At 42.9% G+C, this 24,099-nt stretch overlaps 1 protein-coding gene across 1 annotated transcript in view; it reads left to right on the plus strand.

Moving 5' to 3' along the window:
• fsip1 (fibrous sheath interacting protein 1) overlaps positions 1-24,099 on the plus strand; it is a 471,059-nt gene that overhangs the window by 286,678 nt on the left and 160,282 nt on the right. Inside the window, exon 12 of the mRNA XM_067992167.1 lies at positions 7,278-7,418. Within this exon, the coding sequence (XP_067848268.1) occupies positions 7,278-7,418 (141 nt within the window). The remainder of the gene's footprint in view (positions 1-7,277; positions 7,419-24,099) is intronic.

Here is a 24,099-nt window from a genome sequence, read left to right on the forward strand (position 1 = left end):
CTTATTTCGCATTAGGACATCAAAGCATTAGACGCTATACAGGTGTGCTGTGGGAAATTGTAAAACATTTAACTTTTTCTTTCATACAGCTTCTTCCTGAAGATTACTGTTGGCTGCATTTAACAGAAGACATGGTTTAAGGTTTCAAAAGGAAATATAAATGGCATCCGGTTGTAAGATTAATCTAAATTGCACACTAGTTAAGCATTGTTAAAAGGAAGTCTCGCCATCAGATTCCCTTCTGAAAAAGGTATTAAAACTTTTGTGATTAACATGGGTTTTTCCCTGCTTGGCATACTTTTTTAATAGTTTTGTCTAAAAAGTGAATGCAGATACTACTGGGAGAAACTGGAAAAATTACTGATCTTCACACAGTGAGGAAGCTGAATTAGTAGCAGTGAAGATATTGACATTCTAAGCTGTCTTAATGATCTCATCACTTTCAACTCCATCATACTGTCAGACTTAGCAACTCCTGATGATATTATCAGGATTCAGTGGCATTGAAATCATACTGCAATATTTGCAACAAATACATTAACATCTTCAAAATAAATGTACTAATATTTTTGTTAAAATAAAAGGCAAACAAATTTAGTACCAATTTACTACTTTAATGTTGCACGGCATGATTTCAACTGCAACGTTTGAATGCAAATGTAAAGAAATATCTTCAATTTTGCCCCTTTTTAGCCTCCTGCTTACGAGCCCAAACCCAAACTAAATTATTTCACACACAATTAGACTTCCCATATAAATGTGTGGATGCTAACTCAGCTGGTGTCACTAATATCCGTCAACAGCTGTTGATTACTCTCATAACAATGAATTTAACTTATATTTACCCACAATTTAAAGATCCCAACAAATGTTGCTATGTTTCAGCTATTTTAATTTCTATTATTCAGAAAGATTTTGTTTGACTTTTAGATGGCACTGTAAAGCACATACGTAAAAAGTTAGATACCAAATGAGCACCGTGGGAGCATGGTATGCTGTATATCACCCAAAACTGCAGTAAAAATGTAACCCTGTCTGGCACTATAATAAGAATAGTCTGTTTTCTTTTCTCAAACGGGCTATTTCTTTCTGCCATAGACAGGATGTAGCACTGTTGGTCTATTGTGACTACTTTAACCACAACTGAAAATGCATGAACCAGAGTCTAAATCTAGGAGAAGATCTAGAAGCAAGATGATTATTACACCTTGTTTACCAGCATTCAAATTAAGAGGGCATAATTTCCACAAAAAATGTGTTTGTTTAATCAGTTTTAGTTTGTGGAACAAGAACCAAGTTTCAATTTCATCATAAATAAAAACAGAAAATGCTGGAAAAGCTCAGCAAGTCAGGTAGCATCTGTGGAGAAAGAAACAGAGTTAATGTTTCAGGTTGAAGACCTTTCGTCAGAATTGGAAGATGTTAAAGAGTTAACAGTTTTTAAGCAAGTACAGAGCTAGGGAAAGGTGGGTGGGGGGAAGAACAAAAGGGAAGGTCTGTGATAGGGTAGAAGGCAAGAATGATTAAATGACAAATCCTTCCAGGGTGCCACCGGGGACATCGCCGACGTCTCTCAGTCGTCTGCACAAAAGAGCCCTGCAAATACACCTACACCCACTCTGCAGTGATCCAATGGGTGGCATCAAGTGTGCGTGTTCATGGTGAACCCCATGAAAGGGACCTATTCCACAAGCCAGTCAAGAATGGGCAAGACCTGGCAGTAGTGGTGATAATAATAGGATTTATTGTGCATGTGGCAGAAAACAAATATAAATAAAAAACATGACAAATCGTCAAACACCCTTGTGCAGTCCCTTTGTGCTCACAAAACCTTCGCCTTGCGTTTACGGGAACCCCTACGTGGTGCTACCCCTGTGGCTTCAGCAGAGGTAGTGGCAGGTTGCTCTTGTCCATGCCCTGACTGATTAGATGCTCTGCGCGGACGCCCTTTGGGTTTCAGTGCCCGTGTGGGCCCTTCCAAAGACTGCTCCACCTGCACCTGTGCAGGGGCAGACTCGGCCACCTGGAGAGGGGGCAGCATTGCGGGTACTGGTTGAGAGGGGGGCAACGGGTGAGACGTGGGAGTGCTTTGAGTGGCGTCCCCACTTCCATGTCCCCTTTCACCATCATCCCTTTCCTGGCCCAGGCCCACATCACTCCTTCCACCCTGCTGGACGACAGTTTGGAGGGCTTGTTTGAGTCCTTGGACAGCCACCTGTAAAGTATCTGTCAGCCTGTCTAAGGCGGCAGAATGTTGCTCACCCTGAATCCGAACGGCCGTTGTCAGGGCCTGAATGGACTCATTGTTGAGCCGTGCTTGATGCTCGATGGAGGCTAGCCTTTCCTCAACCGCAGACATTCCCGCACCTACCCGCGACACTATCTCAGAGATGCCTTCACATCCCTGTGACACTATCTCAGAGATACCCTCCTGTACCTGTGCCACCATTCCCCTCATGCAGGAGTTGGACTCCTCCATCCTCTGCACAATTGTGGAGAGTGCGCGTGGCACCTGTTCCAGCACCTCGGCAATGTGCTGCTGCCCTTCGATGACTCTCCTTTTCACGGCTGGCCCCCAGGGTCCAGCATCTGGGTCCAGTTGAGCAGAGCCTGGAGAAGAGTGCTCCCACCGACGCGGACTCTCCACGGCTGCCCCTGCCACCAGTGTCTGCTCGTGCTCACATGTGCAAGCCCAACTAAGTGAGGACGGGGACCCACCGAGGTGTGTGTATCTGCGCTGGTGGATGCATGGCTCAGATGTGATGATGGACCCTCAGAGGCTGGCAGGTCATCTGAGGAATCGCCCTCCATGTTCACGGCGCTCGCTATTGGGCCTGCAAGAGAACAGAAAGCAATATTAGGCATGTGGACAAATTTTGAGGTGCTGCAGATGCCAAGTGATGCTAAGATCATTCGCTATCATGAGTGCTGAGTGTAAACTTTCTGTCACCGGCAGCTTGTGCAATTCGAGCCTGGGCATCCGCCACGGACAGGCACTCCAGCGTGCAACTGATCTCCAATGCCTGCTGCTCTGCGTCTGTTAGTGCCACCTGGTGTGGCAGGCCCCCTCCGGTCCTTGCCCTCTCCTGAGCGTTCTGGCATTTCTTCTCCTATCAAGGCAAAACACAGAGGTGTGATGGTTGCATGGTGACCCGCTGCATGCATTGGTGTGGGTGGGGTTGAGCGTGAAGGAGATGCATGGGAGGGTGCGTGTGCAACATAGCCATGATATTGTATGAGGATTGGGTTGCGTGGTAGTGTTCGAATGGGGACAGGGGTGGTGATTACGTGCAGGCAAGGTGAGGATGATAGTTGAGTGGATGCGAGGAGTGATGCGAGAGCGTTGTGGTGACAGTGCAGAAGGAGTTGTGTGGTGGTGGAGGTGATGTGGAAGACGGAGTGTGGGAGAATGCGTAAGTATACTCACTTTGGCTGACCTGGTTAGGTCATTCAATCTCTTCCTGCACTGGACCCATGTTCGTGACCCATTGCCGCTGCTGGTGACCTCCTCGGCCACCTCCAGCCAGGCCTTCATTGTGGTGGAGGGAAGGCACTTCCTCCCATCGGATGGGAAAGGATTTCCCTCCTCCTCCTCACCCCATCCAGCAGCATCTGGAGTGAGGAGTCCGAAAGTCTCTGGCCTGCTCCATGGTTCAGAATTGGTTGTTTGCTGAAGGAGGAGCATTGGTGGACTGCCCCTTTAAATAGGGCTCCTCCAGCTGCCAGACTATGCTGCGCATGCGCAGTCCACCCGCTGCGCAGCTTTCCAGCTCGAAACCTGGAAGCACAGGTGAGTGGCTCCAATTAGCCTGCGATTCCGTGTGGAGCACACTGATTTCACCGGGCGCGTTACCCTTGCACCCAGTCAATCCCCCGCTGAGAACCCGCCGCCCTCCTAATATCGGGCCCAAAGTGTCTGCAAAGGGATGTTGACAGGTTAAGCAAATGGGCAAAAATTTGGCAGATGGAATATAATGTGGGAAAATGTGAAGTCATCCACTTTGGGAGGAAAAATAAAGAAGCAAAGTATTATTTGAATGGAGAAATACTACAAAATGCTGCGGTAAAGAGGGATCTGGGTGTCCTCGTACATGAAACACAAGAAGTCAACATACAGGTGCAGCAGGTAATCCGGAAGGCAAACGGAATATTGGCCTTTATTTCTAGGGGGTACTGTACAGGGTGCTGGTGAGACCATACCTGGAGTACTGCGTACAGTTCTGGTGCCCTTATTTAAGGAAGGACATACTTGCATTGGAGGCAGTTCAGAGAAGGTTCACTGGGTTGATTCCAGGTATGGAAGGGTTGTCTTATTGAACAGGTTGGGTTATATTCATTGGAGTTTAGAAGAATGAGAGGAGATCTTATTGAAACATACAAGATTCTGAGGGGATTCGATAGGGTAGATGCTGAGAGGATGTTACCCCTCATGGGGGATTCTAAAACTAGGGGGCATAGTCTCAGAATAAGGTGTTGCCCATTTAAGACGGAAATGAGGAGGAATTTCTTCTCCCAGAGGGTCGTGAATCTTTGGAATTCTTTACCCCAAAAAGCTGTGGAGGCTGAGTCATTGAATATATTCAAAACTGAGTTAGACAAATTTTTGATCAGCAAGGGAGTTAAAGGATATGGGGAAAGGGCGGGAAAGTGGAGTTGAGGTAAAAATCAGATCAGCCATGATCTCATTGAATGGCGGAGCAGGCTCGCGGGGCCGAATGGCCTACTCCTGCTCCTATCTCTTATGGTCTTATGGTCTTATAATGGTAGAAAAATTAGTGTTCTTTGCACAAAATTATTTTCTTTTAACAAAAGGACAATATTTTTGAAGCTTCACACTCACGGATGTGCATAGACAGGACTCTAGGTGTATGTTTACATGCCAGGTTTTAAACTAGGGGTCATACTAATTTCCATATTCTCAGGAATTCAAAATTGTAAGTTAAATTGAGTAAGACTGAGTTGCCACAGGTTGAAGATATGGTTATAAGAATGTTACTGCAAGTCTGCACAAGCGCAGCAACAAAATTATTCAAATGTTTACCTCGTGCATTGTATTAATCGCCATTTAGTGGTTCCTCTTTCAGATTATAAATGTTGTGAAATCTAAGATGTTGCATTGAACCTGTTTTTAAGAGTTCATGAGAAGCTAAGAATTGGCACTTGCTTAGAGTAAATTTGTAAAATGCTTTGTTAAATGAAGCAAATTCATTATCTTCATAAGTAGATCCATACATTATTGTACATTAAGAATCATGTTTACTTTTGGAATTATACATTTTTGATTATTTAGGTTTTGATTTCATAATACATTAAAAATGCTTATTATATTTTAGCTAAAAAGATTAATGACGCAGTACAGTATATGTCAGGAATTAATGCAGATTCTAGCTTATTAGAATCTAGAATCCATTTACCAGATCCTGAAAGAACAGTAGCCTAGAACCATAGAACCATAGAAAAGATACAGCACAGAAGGGGGCTATTCGGCCCATCGTGTCCCCGCTGGCTTGAAGAACAACCAGGTGCCCATTCTAATCCCACCTTCCAGCACCCGGTCCGTAGCCCTGCAGCTTACAGCACTTTAGGTGCAGGTCCAGGTACTTTTTAAAAGAGTTGAGGGTACCTGCCTCTACCACCAATTCGGGCAGCGAATTCCATACACCCACCACCCTCTGGGTAAAAAAGTATTTCCTCATGTCCCCGCTAATCCTTCCGTCAATCAGCTTAAATCTATGTCCTCTCCGCTAGGGGTAACAGGTACTTCCTGTCTACTCTATCTAGGCCCCTCATAATTTTGTACACCTCAATTAAGTCTCCTCTCAGCCTCCTCTGCTCCAAGGAAAACAACCCTAGCCTATCCAATCCCTCCTCGTAGCTGCAGTTTTCGAGCCCTGGCAACATTCTTGTAAATCTTCTCTGCACTCTCTCCAGAGCAATTACGTCCTTCCTGTAATGTGGTGACCAGAACTGCGCACAATACTCCAGCTGTGGCCTTACCAGCATTTTATACAGTTCCATCATTACATCCCTGCTTTTGTATTCTATACCTCGGCTAATAACGGAGAGCATTCCGTATTCCTTCTTCACAACCTTATCTACCTGCACTGCCACCTTCAGGGACCTGTGCACATGCACTCCAAGGTCTCTAACTTCTTCTACCCCTCTCAATATATTCCCGTTTACTGCGTATTTCCTTTTACTGTTTGCCCTCCCTAAGTGCATTACCTCACACTTCTCCGGGTTGAACTCCATTTGCCACTTTTCCGCCCACTCCACCAACCCGTTGTTATCTTCTTGGAGTCTACAGCTATCCTCTTCACTATCAACTACACGGCCCATTTTTGTGTCATCTGCAAATTTGCCAATCATGCCCCCTACATTCAAGTCCAAATCATTAATATATACCACAAACAGCAAGGGACCCAACACTGAGCCCTGTGGCACGCTACTGGAAACGGATTTCCATTCGCAAAGACATCCATCGACTTTTACCCTTTATTTCCTGTTACTGAGCCAATTTTGGATCCAATTTGCCACATTTCCCTGTATCCCATTACAGCCTATATGTTACATCCTAATGAAAGAGTTCTACTAAATATAGACTTGTGGCAGACCCTTTCATAATTGTGATTATTTTGGTGAAATGTCAACTGACTCTGTTACTTACATTTGGGCATAAAATTCAACCCAGAATTACCCTACATTTAACACATTTCCCAGTATAACACTATTTAATTGCAAATTAGCATGTCTATCTCATCACTGCACAGACTTACAGTAAGTGTAGGTCTGATTGAAGGTTAGTGTTTCATCGGCTGCATTGCAGTGTGAGAAATAAACACAGTGCCCAGAAATCCACATTTTAGATGAAACTGGAGTGGTGGTGCTACAGTTAATGGCGTGATATTGTTTAATGTGCTTCACTCAGTATAATAGAGGCATTGGGGGTGATTTTAAACCCCAAGAATGGGTGGGAGTTGAGAATAGTTGTTTTTTGGGTCGCGACCGCAACCCAGCTTTATTTCCGGATTTAACATTGGCGCGGAAAAGTACAGGCTTCCCACTGGGAATGCAAAATTTGCGGTTGTGATCCAAAAAAACCAACTATTTTCAACTCCCACCTGCCCCCAACCCACCTGTTCTTGGGTTTTAAAATCACCCCCATTAAGTTAACATTACACCACTTTATTGGTAGATTGGACTCACAAATCTTCTAAATGTCATCTTAATTAGATTCTAAATTAGTTCTAAATCTGTTAATCACTTCTTGTTTTCAGGGCTCTGTGAGTAGTCATGTGGAGACTAGGCCCGGTGATGAGATCCTTGTACAACTGCAGGATGAACGGGTGCATCATTTGAGAATGGGAGAGATTGAACAACAGCTGAAAAGTCTGGAGACAACCTCCAGTGAGTCTGCTGTAAGTAAAGATATACGTGGCAACCTTTGTAACTGAAAATGCTTAAAGGAATGAGGGGAGGAAGGAGGGGGGAGGAGAAGGAGAAGATGAGCTGAGCTGAGGTTGAAATGCTTGCTCTTCTTACTTATTTGATCAGTATTGATTGTCATTTGCATTTTCACTGATCTTTATCAGTGCCAAATTTAACCTTGGTCTAAGTAGATAAATCAACTTGACCAACATTTTGCAAAATTTTAGGCTTTATTAACAATTCTCTTCATCGTGGGTCGTGAATATTTGGAATTCTCTACCCCAGAGGGCTGTGGATGCTTGAGTATATTCAAGACTGAGATCAATAGATTTTTGGACATTAAAGGAATCAAGGGATATGGGGATCGGGCGGGAAAGTGGAGATGAGGTCGAAGTTCAGCCGTGATCTTATTGAATGGCAGAGCAGGCTCGAGGGGCCCTATGGCCTACTCCTGCTCCTGTTTCTTATGTTCCCTTTAGAAACAGCCCTGGATCTCTGCAAAGGTCTTGGTAATCCAAATAAAGTTTGATTTTACTTGTTCTGTGTACTTTGTTTGCACACATCATGCAGTCTTTAGTAACTTTCCAATAAACCTGTAGTTGGGGGAGGATCCATTATAGTCAATGTAGGAATTTAAATCTCTTTAGGATGAAGCCCTGTTCAGAAGAGCTACCTTTGGTCCCCCCATGAGTTTGTAATACTGAAATTCACTGTATTTTTGATTTGCTTTTCAAAATGGAATGAATGAGAACTTCAGCATCACGCTTGACTGCTATCTTTTCTCCAAGGAATCATTATGATAAAAATGTACCTAATTAGTCAGAACTTCGCTGTACGTGACTACAGCAACTAATCGCAAAGTACTGTATGTGTATGTGTGATTTCATGGAAAAGCTCAAGTAGCTTAATGGAAGGTTTAGAAATGTTGGTATTTTACAGTAAACTAGGAAAGGGTGGTAACTGTCTGAAACTTTAGAACCTGTTCAGTTCCATGGTACAGAATTTCATTGTAAAATGACTCCATGAAGTCTGACATCAGGCATGAAAGCATTATTGTTTGAAAGGCTATGAAAATAATTTATGTAGACAATACATTGATTTTATTCATAATCCTGAAGATACTGTTGAATTGTAATGAACATCTGATTTTCTGCTTGCAGATTATTGTACAATTTCTTAAATCACATGATTTAGGATAAATTCAGAGTGAAAGTCTGAAAGAATAGCACAACAAAAAATTACTTTTTCAGTTAAGAAACCAGAATTTGGCATTTGAATTTTGTGTAATGTTCAAATATTTTAAACACAACTTGTAAAACTTTTGGGAGGGGTTGAAGTTGGAAACATAAGAACTTGCATTTTTAGAACTTGCATTTATATAGCACCTTTCACGACCTCAGAATGTCCCAAAGTGCTTCAAAGTCAATGAAGTGCTTTCTGAGGTGCAGTCACTGTTGTAATTTAGGGAAATGCGGTAGCCAGTTTGCACACAGCAAGGTCCCACAAACAGCAATGAGATAAGTGACCAGTTAAACTGTTCTGGTGTTGGTTGAGGGATACATGTTGGCCAGGACACTGGGAGAATTTCCCTGCTCTTCTTCGAATAGTACTATGGGATCTTTTACATCCTCCTGAGAGGGTAGAAGTGACTTTGTTTTAACATCTCATTCAAAAGACGGCACTTCCGACAGAGCACCAATCTCTCAGTACTGCACTCATAAAATCATAAAACATTTTGGTGAATATTTTCTACATTCTAAGGAGCCACATTCAGAGAAATAAATTTTGAGACCATTCTAGGCTTCTAGGCTCATGCTTAATTTTAATATTTTTCTACAAGATTGTTCAAACTGCAAATATTTGTGCATTTATCTCTGGACAGTCAGGTGTGAGAGGTGTTGCAGCCATTTTAGTTACTTAAAATGGTACACTTTTAATGCATTATCCAATACTTGGCACATACAGTGTATCAATCAAAATGGAAATGACCCAAATTCATCCAGCGGGATTGCCTGTTCAAAATCCTGTTCTGTTGTCTAACGCTGGTTTGTCACTGCATGAAACTGGAAGGCACAAAGCTTTTTTCCAAGGATGTAATTTAATTTTGCTCCCATGCTTTTTTTGCCAAAGATGTATTTTATATCCAGTGGTCTGTATCTGCTGCACATTTTGGTTCAGTGGAACATCCTGTAATGTTTCCATATGTGTTGCTATGTTGTGCTTCAAAAACAGAACTAGGTATCTGATAAAAATACATTTTCAGACTAACTCAAAATTCAATTTCTTTTTTGATTAATTTTTCAAATCCAATTCCCATCATAAACTTGTAATACATCACTCAAAGTGGGGCAATATTTTATTCAAAGCACAATTAAACATTGAATAATTGATACTTGGTAGTGAATTATATTAATCACACAGTGCAGGAAACCATGACAAAGCAAAGTGCATTTCACTCGTGGTCTGGTAAATTAATTGAGGTGTTATATGTTATGGATAGAATCTTGTACCATGGCTTCATCCAGGAGACATTTTGTCATGGTACTGCCTTTGTTGGCTCAGATTTTGCTGGAGCGGGGCATCTCGTGGCAAGCCCTGTTAGTTAGACATTTTCCTTTGCCCTTCAGTTGAATATTTTTTGCCCTGCAAGTTGCTGGAAGTGCGAGCTGATTACGGGGTATCTGGAACCTTACTGAACAACAGGATCAACAGTCCATCTCCTTAACCAATGAGATTTAAGGATTGAGAATAAAACAGAGGAACAACAGAGAAGGAAGGTGAATTAGAGTCAAATCAGGTACAGAAAAAGATATAAAGAGAGGGAAAGAAAGATTGGATTAAGAGAGAAAAAAAAGAGACGAAAAAATGTAAAATTTTTATTTTTTTATATCTCTAAGAAGAATTGACTACATGCAGGAATGAGACTGAACAGTTTAAATTGTTCCCTTTCTGGGCTGGAGAGGTTGATTGGCATTGCATTAACAATTATCATGTCATTAAAAGAGTACTTACGCTGTTATGTACGAGCCCTAACTTTCTACTACGAGTTTAATTTGAGTTCAATGTGCAAATCCAGCAAGTTCTTAAAAATAACGGGGAGGTTGAGGGCGAACTGCTGTTTTTGCAAGGCTAACAGCGGAGCGGCGCAAATTGTCCAGCAACTTGTGGCAATTCGTAATTCACAGGGTAGCTCTTCCTCGCCACAAGTTGCTGGATGATTTATACATTAATAATGGCGAGCACCATTAAACTCGCCGTTATTTCGTCAGCAAATTCTGGACCAATCAATATTTTTAAGAACATATATATTTGTGATCTATTTCTTTTGTCTAATTCTGATTATTTTTGTATATTTCCCCATTTATATTCTTTCTGATTTGCTCACTGTTTTTGGAGAAGCCTGATTAGAAATTTAGAAGGCAACTTTCACTGACTCTTTTGTTGGATCCAGATACTGTTGATTGGTTCCAGGTGGAAAATATTATCCAATCTGTGTAAATTCAGCCCCTTCTAATAGATTATGTAATTGAGCCATGTCTCTGAGCAGATACTTCAGCTAACATGTCTCACTTGAAATTTATTTATGGGGACAGGAGTACTGATGGGTTGGAATTTGAACCAGCTGAATGTTGCAGTCAAGCGACACAGCATGACAACCTAGTTTCAGTTGAGACAAAGTGATTAAGCATGTGGAGATGAGGTTAAAATTTGCAGAACAATCGGGTTACGAAGTAGCAACTGTCACGTGGGTGTAGGGTGTATGCAGGGTATATTTGATTAACCTTTGAGCCATGTCCAATCACGAGTCACTGACTCAGATCGGCCAAAAGCCATGATATAGCAAAAATGGACCTTACTGTCCAGATAACCGGATAAAAGACAGAACTAAAAGAAGGGGTTTAGCTAACGATGTAAAGTTATAATTAGGTTGTTTTTGAATGTTGCCATGGAGCCGGATTGGCTAAGGAATAAGTAATGTAGTAACTGCTATCGGTGTGCTCCAGTCTTGTACTGTATATAAGCTTGTGAATTTTGTTGATCGGGGAGAAGGTGCTCGCACAGACCGCGGGGTCAGAGACCCTTCTCCCAGAGCTCTGTTTTAATAAACTGCACCTTTTACTTTACCACAGATTAGATTAAAATTATTTTCACCCAACAGTACCATAATCAAGAAGATTGTGTGCTTGTAAAAACCTTTATGTCAACTGTGCACAAGTATGTACATAATGTGTGTAATGTATTTGCTTTGATCTCTTAAAATGCTTTAATATATTAATTCATAGACACAAAGACTACACATGATCTTTGCGCTTTATTTCTGCCTGCTGCCAATAGCTAGTAACTGTTGAATAATGACCCAAAGACATTAACTTGGTCATCTCTGGGTGACAACTTGCAATGACCTAAACAGAGTCCATTTGACTCAAGTTTCTTAGTACTTTTTAAAGTCCAATTTGGACCACTTAATTTAGATCTGGCTATATCTTTTATTTGAAATAAGTTGTCTGTGAGCAATGCAATGGGACATCAACTAGTACATATATAATAGTGCAGCTCATGAGCACTCAATGCCCCTACCAAAAGATTCCTTTCATGGTGCCAGATGTCTGACTGAAGCTATCATTACATAGATCAGTGGTCCTTTTCATTTTTTTCAAAGATGGTGGATTTGTCAGGAGTTACTGATTCCACAGACCAGAGGGAACTTCTGATCCCTGGTTGTCTAATTAGTGGATTATGTGACGGTGGGATTTTAAAAAAAATCTGGTGTTTTAATTGGCAAATCCCTGATCTCTGGAGTCCATTGGTTCAATTCCATCCATAATGTCTGGTGGTGCAAGTGGTCTGGGGATGGAAGAGAAGTAGTATGTTTTCAGCAGCTGACAGTCCAATGGTAGTGAGGGAATATGTCTGTATTCCTTGGTAAGCTCATGCAGATGTCTGCACTTACAGAATTGATCTTTGACTTCGTGAATGCCTACATTTTAGGGTGATAAAATATTGGGGGAAATGAGTATGTCTTCATGCACCACTATTTATAAAATACTTTGCAGGTGGAAGTTTACCTAACAAATTGGCAATTGGATCAAAGTATGATGAAATTTGAAGTCAGGAGTCACCCCATGAGGTTTAAGTCAAGATTAAATCCAGAACCTGCATCAAATTCTTGTGGAACTCTAGCCATGCAGTTTAGTTAACTGCAATTTATTTTTGGCAATTGGAAGATAAAAATTGTGCTGATATTCTTGCTGTGAATCTGCATAACTCAGCAGAAAATCAGAGCAGTATCCTGCCACTCCGAGAGGGGGAGCAAAAGGCGACTTGTGTCAAAGACAAGAAGGTGCCAAACTTTTTGTAAAATTTCCTCGTGTGATGCCTCGATTGCTATATTCCTTTTCATCTTTTGCCCCCCCCTCCCCCGCAGGCTCTCAACAGATATAAATTCCACTGGGCCCATTAGGTGTGCTTGTGGCAGAGTTCCCAGGGTCACCTGGAAATGCCCCCAGTCATGGATCTAGCGGTGGCTTGAGCAGGTCAGAAACCCAGAAGCATTGTGTTCTGCTCCAAATTTCAATCTCCTTCCTCACTGGAATAATTCCAGAACACACAATTTCTGGGGTAGTATGTCCAGTGCACATACTAGACAACAACAACATGTCATCACATGTCAGCTTGGTGCATTTCTAAGTCAGAAGGCTGTGGTTTCAAACCCTACTACAGATGGACACGTAGGGCTCGATTTTACCAGGCCTGCGGGTTTCCGGCGGGTTGGGTTTCGGGAGCGTGGTCAACACGCTCGGCGAAATTAGTGGGTTGCCCGCGCGATCGTAGCAGGCAACACACTAATAGGAATCAATTACCTGCTCCTCCGGGGTCCGCGCTGCTGGTCTGCGCGTCGGGCGGGCTGCGCATGCGCAGTACGATCTGTCAGCTGGAGGCGCTCTATTTAAAGGGGCAGTCCTCCACTGACAGATGCTGCAACCAACGGAACAAATTACAGCATGGAGCAGCCCAGGGGGAAGGCTTCTCCCAGTTTAATGATGCCTCACCCCAGGTATCATCAGATGGGGTGAGGAGGAGGGCGAAGACAGAGATCTTCCACCCGGCGGGCGGGAGGAAGCGGCCAGCCTCTGCCACCAAGAAGGCCTGGCTCGAGGTGGCAGAGGGGGTCACCTGCGCAACCAACATATCGCCCACCTGCATACAGTGCAGGAGGCGCTGCAATGACCTAAGTAGGTCAGCCACAGTGAGAACACGAAGTCTTTCCCCTACACTCCATCTGCCACAACACTGCCCCAACCCCACATCTCCTTCGGCACCGCCAACACTACTCTGTCACATCACCCCTCATACCCACTCAAATCCCATCCTCATCTTACCTCCACCTACTCACCTCGCCAGTACTCATCCTGCCACTAACACGCGACCCAATCCTCATACAATCTCATGGCTCTATCCCATACTCACCCTCTCGTGCAACTCCCTCACGGCCAGCCTCACTCAACCTGCCACCACCTGTGCTGCAGCCACAGGGCATGCATCACATATGTGCAGTAGGCAGCGTAAGGCAAATGTTTCGTGAGCATGAAGGGGGTGCACAAGGGTGTCGGAGGGTTTGCCATGGCTGTTACCTATATTGAATTTCAGAGCAACAAACAGCACACATTATATTGGCACCACCACTGCCATGTCTCCGCGAATCCTGTCTGTTGTGTCCAATAATGCCCGCTCCTGGGTATCACTATGAGGACCCACCACTGATGCCACCCATCGTGTTACTGCAGAGTAGGTGCAGGTGTATTTGCAGGGCTCTTCCGCGCAGACGACTGAGAGACATCGGCGGTGTAGCCGGCTGCACCCTGGAAGGATGCGGAGGAGAAGTTGTGGAGGGCAGTGGTGACTTTGACAGCGACAGGTAAGCAGTTGGTGCTGGGGCCAGCCAGGAGCAGCTCGGCATGAAAGAGCCTGCAGATCTCCACGACTACATGTCGAGCGAATCTGCGCCTCCGTGTGCACTGCTGCTCGGAGAGGTCCGGGGAGCTGCGCCTCGGTCTGTGGACCCTGTGGCGAGGGTAGTGCCCTCTGCGATGCGTCTCTCTCTGCGGTAGCCCTCCCTCCTGCTGTGCAGGTGGGCGTGCAACAACACCGTGTTGGGGGGCTCCACGTCTCTGCGGCGGACGGCGTGGACTGCGAGGCTGCTGGGGCTGGTCATGCTGTTCGTCCTCCGAGGGTGTCCACGCACCACCCATCTGGCAGGTGTTGGTCTGAGGGGTTGTGCAGGGTAGGTGGGTGGTTCCTCGGACTGGGGCTGCGGTTTCGTGTCGGTCTGTCCTCGGGGGTGGTGGGGGGCAGGGGTTGCCCTATGTGACGCGGTGGCCTCCTGCGTGGATGAGGGCTCTCCCCCGTGGAGTGCACCTTGGCACCTGCCACAGGCTGCTGGCTGCAACACGTCTGGTTGGAGGGAGACTGTTTCCCCCAGTGTGTGAAACACTCTGCGATGAAGGTAAAATCCCACACTTCCTCTTTTGACAGCGATTCAGTTCATTAACTGACCTCAACAAGCAAGGTAAGTACTCTCAAGTGGAACCCCGCTGGCTTTAATTGCCTGCGGGATTCCCACCAGCGGGGGCCACGCACGCAGCCCCGCACGTCATCGGGGAACCCGGAAGTGGTCGGGATCGCGGTGCGATCCGGTCACGTGACCGCATATCGGGATTTTTGGGGCCCCCCCGCTGGAAACCCGCAGGAAACCCGACCCTAAAATCGAGCCCATAATCTAGGCTGATATTCTAGTGCAGTACTGAGGAAATGTTGCATTGTTAGATATAATAGATCCTTTGGCACTATTTGAATAAAAGCAGGGAGTTCTTTTGGTGTCCTGGCCAACAGTCATCCCTTAACCAATTCCCAACAAAACAGATTATCTGGCCATTGATGTTTGTGGGCAAATTATATACAAAACAACAACAACAACTTGCATTTCTATAGCGCCTTTAACATAGTAAAACATCCCAAGGCACTTCACAGAAGTGTTATCAAACAAAATTTGACACTGAAGCACATGAGATATTAAAACAGGTGACCAAAAGCTTGGTCAAAGAGGTAGGTTTTAAGGAGCGTCTTAAAGGAGGAGAGCAAGGTAGCGAGGTGAAAAGGTTTAGGGAGGGAATTCAAGAGCTTAGGGCCCAGGCAGCTGAAGGCACGACCGCCAATGGTGGAGCGATTAAAATCGGGGATGCACAAGAGGCAAGAATTGGAGGAGCGCAGAGATCTCGGAGGGTTGTAAGGCTGGAGGAGGTTACAGAGATAGGGAAGGGCGAGACCATGGAGGGATTTAAAAGCAAGGATGAGAATTTTAAAATCGCCTGACCGGGAGCCAATAACTATGGAATGCTTTAGGATGTCCTGAGGATGTGAAAGGTGCTATATGAATTTAAGTTCTTTCTTTCTTAACATGAGCCACAACACTTATGATCAGCTAGTTTTAAAAAACAACTAAAATCAACATAATTATATAAGAAGTTGTAGGTACCAAAGTATCTTTCATTGTTTGTTAGCCACACAACGCTTCATGAAATTCACTCGCATTGTGTTTGCCGCATTGTCAGTTGGCAATGAAATGTTCCATTAGTTTTTATCAGGGGAGTTTCACTGTAAAATATAAGACATTATAAAATGTCAATAACAGCAAATCTTTTCAAACCTTAGTAGCCAAACGTATACTTTGTGCTATATATGAACACCATAATGTACATGTGGTTGGCTTACAAGGACTATTTACAGTAAATAGGCAATGTAGGAAAGTTAGTTAGTAGACCAATTGTAATTGTAAAGTAATAGGATGTGGGATGTGGCTTAAGGCTCTCCAGATGGTTAGTGAGCTCCCAGTCTCAGCTGGGTTGTCAATGGGAGCATTTGAGTGAAATTCAAGTGATTTCTTTATAAATGGAAGGAAAGTAGGAGGATTAGTCAACCCAACTTCAACTTGTTTCCCATCCAGTTTATTGTACTGTTTAATGATGTATCGGGGTGGGGGGTATATGGGTAGTGCACATGATGCAGTAGGGAGCACAGCATGTTTAGTTAGTCTTGTGACTAAAGCCATGTTATTCCCTTCTTTTACTGTTATTTTGTTTCTTTTTTCTGAAAACTGTTTAAACAGGTTACATTTATCTTCTTTGTAGTCGTAGTCTTTCACATTGTGTCAAAAACTATTTGAAGTACAGTTGACTTCACTAGGCAGCCACACCATAGATTTCAATGGAAATTAGACAGATTCTATAACAAATGGGCAATACCTCCCAAGCAGTGAAGGTGAAAATTACCCCCACTGAGACTGAAAAATATCAGACTGATTTAGAGATTGAAAAGCTCAATGAAGGTAAAAGAAATAATGAGAAAGTATTATGCACGCTGGCATGGACTTGGCCAGTCTCATCCATCCAAAAGATCTTATTCTTATCACACTGTAGTGAATTATATTCCCTGCCAACAAATAACAGTAATTTGTTAATGGGCAAATGTAGGCCTTGTGGATTTGTTGCCGATTTCCAGGAATTCTAGGGAACTTTGCCATCAATCTGTCCCAGCATATGATTTCCAAGCCAAGAAGCTGGACATGTGAATTGAAAAATCCTTGGTTCCGCACAAAAGAAAGTTGGTGGGCAACATTGTGTCCATCTTTCTCGATAGGGCTATTGACTTTATCTTCTCAGCACATTTTGGTCTTTACGGTATCTTCTTAAATTTCATTTTGTACATCAAAGGGCATGTAATTCTCTCTGTGTTAACACCTCAACATCACCAAAAAAAAAGTTGAAAACACAAAATAACTATACTAAGATGGGAAAAATCACTGAAAGTGTTAAGTATTCTGTCAATCAGACTGTGAACAACAGACTTTGTCTTTATAAAAGACTAATGAAATGTAATATATGCATTCAATATGGATCAGATACAAACCTTATAATACCTATTTAATAGGGAAAGGAAATATTGGAAAAACCTTTGTTAATTTTTAATCCATCAAGTCACAAAAAAAGGAATATGAGGACAGCAATAAACTATTAACAGTGTGGATTTCTTTCTGTGAACATTTTCTGCAGCCTCCTATTTTACTTTTGGTTTATTTGACCATGAATTTTCAAATCCCCTTGAGATGATGTTTCATCTGGTTCCCTCTGTGCCCTGCAGTTACATATTGCTAACTGTGATCAAAGCCAGGGTGATTCTTCTCTGCATTCCTTTCACCTTTGAGTCCCTGGAAACCATTCAGTGCTACCTCATTTAGTATACTTCAGTGATGGTACAATTAAAAATATATTCAGAATTTAATAGCATGGTTGCTAAGTGTTAAGTGAAGGAATCTTTTGGACAAAAGGTGACAAATTTGTTGTTTCATTCTCCATAGACGTTGGTGACTTTAATTCGCTGATTGTGATGGGATATAATGGCTGGTAGTCAAAGCACTGAATTCCTGAATTTTGCTGTGTCATTGTTTAAACTGCATCCATTAACACATTCAAACAAAGGGACCTGATTAAATATACATTTTTCCCCTTTTTTACACCCATCTTTTCAATGCCATTTAGCTGGGAATGTATTATAAAACTCTGGTGGGCAATTTTTTTTGCAATTTGTAAAAGCTTTTCTTTGCAAGACATTTTACAGTATTTGGCAATGTTATCAGTCCCAGTTTTCTCATAGAAGCAGGAATTAACTAGATTCATCTTGCACAATTGCACAACTTTCACAACAGCAGCAAACCATTTCTGAGACGATGGACTACAGCACATGCTGCACTGAATTGTTTCACAGAATTTGTAATGACAAAGCAGTAGTTAAGAACTATTGTAAAGTATGTGACGAGGGCAGATAATATATTCTGCGACCATTGTTTCCCATTTTTCTATATGGACTGGGTGAAGCCACTGCCAGTTTCCCTTGCGAACATCCAAAGAAAAAGAAAAAGGAAAACCATTTCAAAAGCATATTTTGGTTTGAAAAAAGTTTCCAAGGCAGGTCTTTAGTGTCTTTCTGCACTTGCACAGTGTCAGCTCCTCCGATTATAACACTGTGAAAGCAATAAATGTCTGGTGAATAATGCAGTGTTTGTGTGTGGCAGAATTTTTCATTTATGATGGACACAAAACATGATGAAAATAAAGAATTGTGATTTTCCTCAGAAAAACTGCATAGTAAATGAAGGGATTTGGGGAAACTCAGGATATCAGGGCCCCTGAGACTCCAACTATATTGTGTCTCGTGGAATAATTGAGATGAAAAGTAGAGTTAGCTATAAAGCAGATTAAAGCTGGTATTTTTCTTCACTGACAGCCTTCTTCCATCAAAGTGTTCCCCGCTGGTACTTTATGTAAATATGCCTGCAAATGTTTTCTTTTCAGATATGCAGGTGCATTCCATCCTTTTCTGTCTCCCCCTTTACAGATACTGCAGATATTCATATGATTGAAAGAGCTGTACTGAAGTTTAGAAGGTTTGAAACAATGTTTCTCTTTATTTTATGGTTAGAAACCTTAAACAGTGGAACTTATTAAAATGAATCAAGCTTAAGATCAATTAATTTAATTGTAGAAATCTTTTTGTATTCAACACAGGATAAAATATCATAGTTAAGCCCAGTTTCATAATATCATACCTGACTTAAGATCAGCATTTCTAAGCTCTCGCTATCTCTGCTGAAATCAGCAAGATTTATGTTTTCTTGCTGGCATTTAACACTAACTTATTACTTAATTTGTACATCTATGTTTAACTTCTTACCACAGCAATTGGTAAGTTCCAGAACCTTCCCTGTCCACACCATTTTCAGCGGCAAAGGAGAGTTGAGAGGATTGTAGGCATTTCTGTTTGTTGCATAATTTAGTCCATGTCCATTTTGTGCCCTCTTATTGTCTTTTATTGATGAGAAACCAAACTGAGGAAGTAAAGCCCTTAGTGCAGTACATCACATGGGTTGGAAAAAAATAGGAGAAGACTAGATAAAACAGAAAGCAGTGGTTAGGCATTTTCAGTCACATGATAACCTATAGATTGTTGGAGAAAGGGAAGACTGAGGAAGGTAAGCAGTTCTATTCCTTTAAGGTTCTGGTAAAATAACTAGTTAGATTTGGAGACAGTGTGATAGATGCAAGGAGAGGAAGGCCGTATATGATGGAATATTTAGAGTTTAAGAGGAGCCTCCTTATTGCTAAAAAAAAATCTTAAATATTATCATTAGTAAATTGCTCAAATATTATGCCTGTCTTCTTCTCTGAACACGTGTCTCTGCTTCCTAGGTCTTGTCTGCCTTTCACTCCTGTGATTTCACTGTAAGAGAGTTCTAAGGATCAATGGTCGTAATGGTATTGAGCAAATAAAGACAGATAAGAAAGGATGCAAGTTGTTATACGTGGCATGCTGGTGTGAGCCACAAATCATCAGGCACACTTAATGCTATCTCAGTAATGCCGGTGTTACATAATCATGCACCATGGCTTTAAATATAATTTGGGTTCATGACAAAGTTCATGTATACAATCAAAGCATGCAACATTGACTATAGCAGTAAGAGGCCATCGCACTACATTCTGCTATGAGGTAACCTTAACTCACAGGATACAGCAGTTACCTTTATCCTGGAGGCAGGGCCAGTCAATGTTTTTATTCCATGGAGGAGTCACTGCAGGTCCCAGCCTAGGTACAGACCCTCTATCTTTATACCTTTTCTTATCACTGTTCATGACACTCGGGTCGATTTTGCAATGGTGCCGGGTTGGCAGCAGGGGGGCGGTGGTGAAGGTACACGTGGCAAACCAGCAGAAACAAAATTTACCGTTTCCGATGCGATCGCATGGTGATTGCTAATGATTAACGTCCTCTCCGGGTTTCGCGCCCGGCTGCCAGCCTGATTGACAGGCTGGCTGCCGTCAGGAGCTGCAACGCGAGGTGGGGAGGCGAGAAAGAGAGAGAGGGCGAGGCGTCATCCGGTGCTGAAACCGAAAATCGGGGTGGGGGGAGAGTGGAAGATCGGTGGGGGGGGGAAGAGGGGAAGATCGCGGGGGGTGGGGAGAGGGAAAGATCGGGGGGGGGGGGGGAGAGGGGAAGATCGGGGGGAGAGGGGGACATCGGGGGGGTGAAGAGGGGACATCGGGGTAGTTAAGAGGGGGACATTGGGTGGGTGAAGAGGGGGACATCGGAGAGGGAGACATCGGACATCGGAGCAGGGTGGAAAGGTAGGTTGATTTTGTGTTTTAACTTCCTTTTATGGTTTTTGATGTACTTTATTTTGTTTCTTTTTTCCTGATCCAGTCCTTCACACCTGGTGAAACCAGGCGTGAATCAGAAGCGGTGGGCAAGCCGCCCAGGTAAGTTGAAAATTATTACAATCACTTAATCTGTCACAGGTGAAGTGCCTTAAGTACCTCAATGAAGTACATTTGGCTCTTTAACTGTCGGTGGGACTTCCGGTTTCGAGTCACTCGTGCGCACACAGGTGCGTCCTTGGGAAACTCGGAAGTCAGCGGGTTGGAGCCAGCTTCTGAACCCGAACAGGATTTCCAAGATTTTCGGAGCCCTCCCCCGCCCCCAAAGCACCCTCAATTCCCCCTAAAATTGAGCCCTCAGCATCCTGCTCCAGCAGCAACTTCCCTTTGTCTCCCATGCTTTACATAAACTTTATTATATGAAGAAAGGATGCCATGTTTTGCTGAATTACTACTTTGGTATCCATGCAATTAATATCATTAAGTACCAGTTACCCTATGACACAGCACATTCTTCCTGCAGTCAATTATTGGTCAACCACGAGGATCTGCTAACCATAAGTCTGGTTACTATTTATTCTTGGGAACCCGTTACCTTCCAAATCCGCCTGCCTCATCCTGTAGTGCAATATCTCATTGCAAAGACATAACCTACTTGTTTTTCCAGCCTCAACATTCATATCATCTCCTAACCACAGATTTCACTTCCGGATTCATTCACTTACTCAAAAATCATCTGTTTAAGCCATGTCCTTATACATAACTGCAAAACAGTAATCAGGCAATGATTAGATACCTTAAGACATTGTGGCTTAAGGATCCTATTATCATGTTTGACAAATAAAAGTTAAAATTTACATTTATATAAAACAAAGTATAGCAATGCTAAACTTGCAGATTCCCTCATCAATCAAGTCAACTACAGGACTTCTGATGCTGCCCTGATTAACCCTTTCCAGATTGGACGACTACAGTCTACATATCTATTATCCATCATCAGCCAGGTTGTACTAATTCAATTGGCCTTACGTAATTGGGTGCTATGATTTCTGAACAATCCAGAGCATTGCAGCATGTAGGTGAGTTTGTATGAGTTGCATTATGCACTGTGATCTTGCCTGCACACATCCAGTGTGCTCATGAGTTTCTCAGAATGTTGGAGCTCTAGTTTCTACGAGCAGTATAACCTGGTTATACACATTATTGTGAGCACATGGGCTTTTTGTACAGGGATTTGGTGATACCTCACCTGGAGTACTGCGTACAGTTTTGTTCTCCTTATCTAAGGAAGGATATACTTGCCTTGCAGGCGGTGCAATGGAGGTTCACTAGATTAATTCCTGGAATGAGAGGGTTGTCCTGTGAGGAGAGGTTGAGTAGAATGGGCCTATACTCTCTGGAGTTTAGAAGAATGAGAGATGATCTCATTGAAACATATAAGATTATGAGGGGGCTCGACAGGGTAGATGCGAGAGGTTGTTTCCCCTGCCAGGAGAGTCTAGAACAAGGAGGCATAGTCGCACGATAAGGGGTCGGACATTTAAGACTGAGATAAGGAGGAATTTCTTCACTCAGAGGGTTGTGAATCTTTGGAATTCTCTGCCCCAGAGGGATGTGGATGCTGTGTCATTGAGTATATTCAAGGCTGAGATAGATGGATTTCTGGACTCTAGGGGAATCAAGGGACATGGGGATCGGGCAGGAAAGTGGAGTTGAGGTTGAAGATCAGCCTTGATCTTATTGAATGGCGGAGCAGGCTCGAGGGGCCATGTGGCCTACTCCTGCTTCTATTTCTTATGTTCTTATGTTCACATGCTGTACTAGCTGAAGGATTTGGTAGGTAGTTATTTACAGCATCTTCAATATATGCCATCCTGTTATGACAATGTGATCCACATTGGATTAGGAAGTGTGTTGCTCGATGTAGTGGACAAGGGATTTTATATTTTTTTCTCCAATGCCAGACTATCATCCAAGTCTTCGTGAAGATACTGTACTCTAAGCTGATTTGCATTCATATAGTTTTACATTGGAATTATCATACTAGATTTAGACATTTATAAATGTATTGTGTGAAAATCTTTATATAAGCAGACATAAGATGGACCCTTTCTTACCCACTTCCGATCTACTCCCAAGGACTTAGCGATGCAGTGGATCAATATGCTGTCCTTTACCTCTGGGATCTAGCATCAAGTCTAACTGTGGACTGATAAAAACCCTTTGCCTCCTGTAAGTGAGATGAGTTTGAGAGTTCCCAACCCAGTTTCTACTTGTCACAAGCTCATATTACAAAGGTACCTATAATTAGTATGTTCACTAAGATTCATTTCACCTTCATAAGCTGTTAGTCTGCTGTGGAAGAAATGCTTTGAGTCTGCAAACCTTTTGAAAATGCAAAAAGAAAAAAAGAATTGTGTGTCGGTCGCCAACATCAGCTTGAAACTGCCAGAAAAGCCTCACAAAGTTGCAAGTAAAACATTGGAGTGTGATGCAACTTCAGTTTGTTCAGTGTGTATCTATAAATATAAAAGCATTATGCTGAGCCATTGGGGATAGGATCAGATTTTGATTAGCAAGGTCCAAAATTCGAATCCTTCATATCAAAATCTGAAGTTGCAGATAATAGCCATACTGGGTAGCAAGCCACATACCGAGCTGAGTGGGTTTCATACTGCCACCACGGTGTCAGATTTTTGCTTCCCACTCGATGATCAGGAATTGTGTAGACCCACACCTGTACTACCGCACTATCATGAAACCCAGACCACCTAGACAGATACATACCCACAATATATGCAATCAAGAGAATTGTGAATTAATGAAAGCATTTTAACTGGTTGTTCATCCCTGTGTCTTTCTGTAACAAAATAAGGACCAATTTTAAGAGTCTATGCTGTTGGCAGAGGTTGTGTTGGCTGGCAGCATATATTAGAAATTTGGATGTGCATTGCCTGTGATTTTTAATCATTAAAGTAACAAGAAGCCTCTGGCTAAATTGTGAGGAGGCCCCTTAATTAGTTTAATATTTAGGGCCTTGATGAACTCTGCATAGGAAAAAAGGGTGTAAAAGAAATGACAGCCATCCGTGGCTAAGTAAAGAAATCAAGGATAGTATCCGACTAAAAACAAGGACATATAAGGTAGCCAAACTTAGTGGGAGGATAGAAGATTGGGAATTCTTCAAAAGACAGCAAAAGGTTAGGCGCTTCCCACCTGCATTTCCCTGCAGCCTGCACACTAGGCATGAAGTAAACCGAGGCTTCTGTGGCTGTTAAGAATGGGTGCCTGCTACTGTGCTTAAGGTGCTACAGGCCATATTATCAGCTCCAATATGTCCTGTAACATAGCAATTTATTGATTTATTCAAATTGATTGATTAATGCTCTGATTCTTCCTCTGAAAC

This window comes from Heptranchias perlo, chromosome 10, assembly GCF_035084215.1.
Source record: "Heptranchias perlo isolate sHepPer1 chromosome 10, sHepPer1.hap1, whole genome shotgun sequence".
Taxonomy (NCBI): Eukaryota; Metazoa; Chordata; class Chondrichthyes; order Hexanchiformes; family Hexanchidae; genus Heptranchias; species Heptranchias perlo.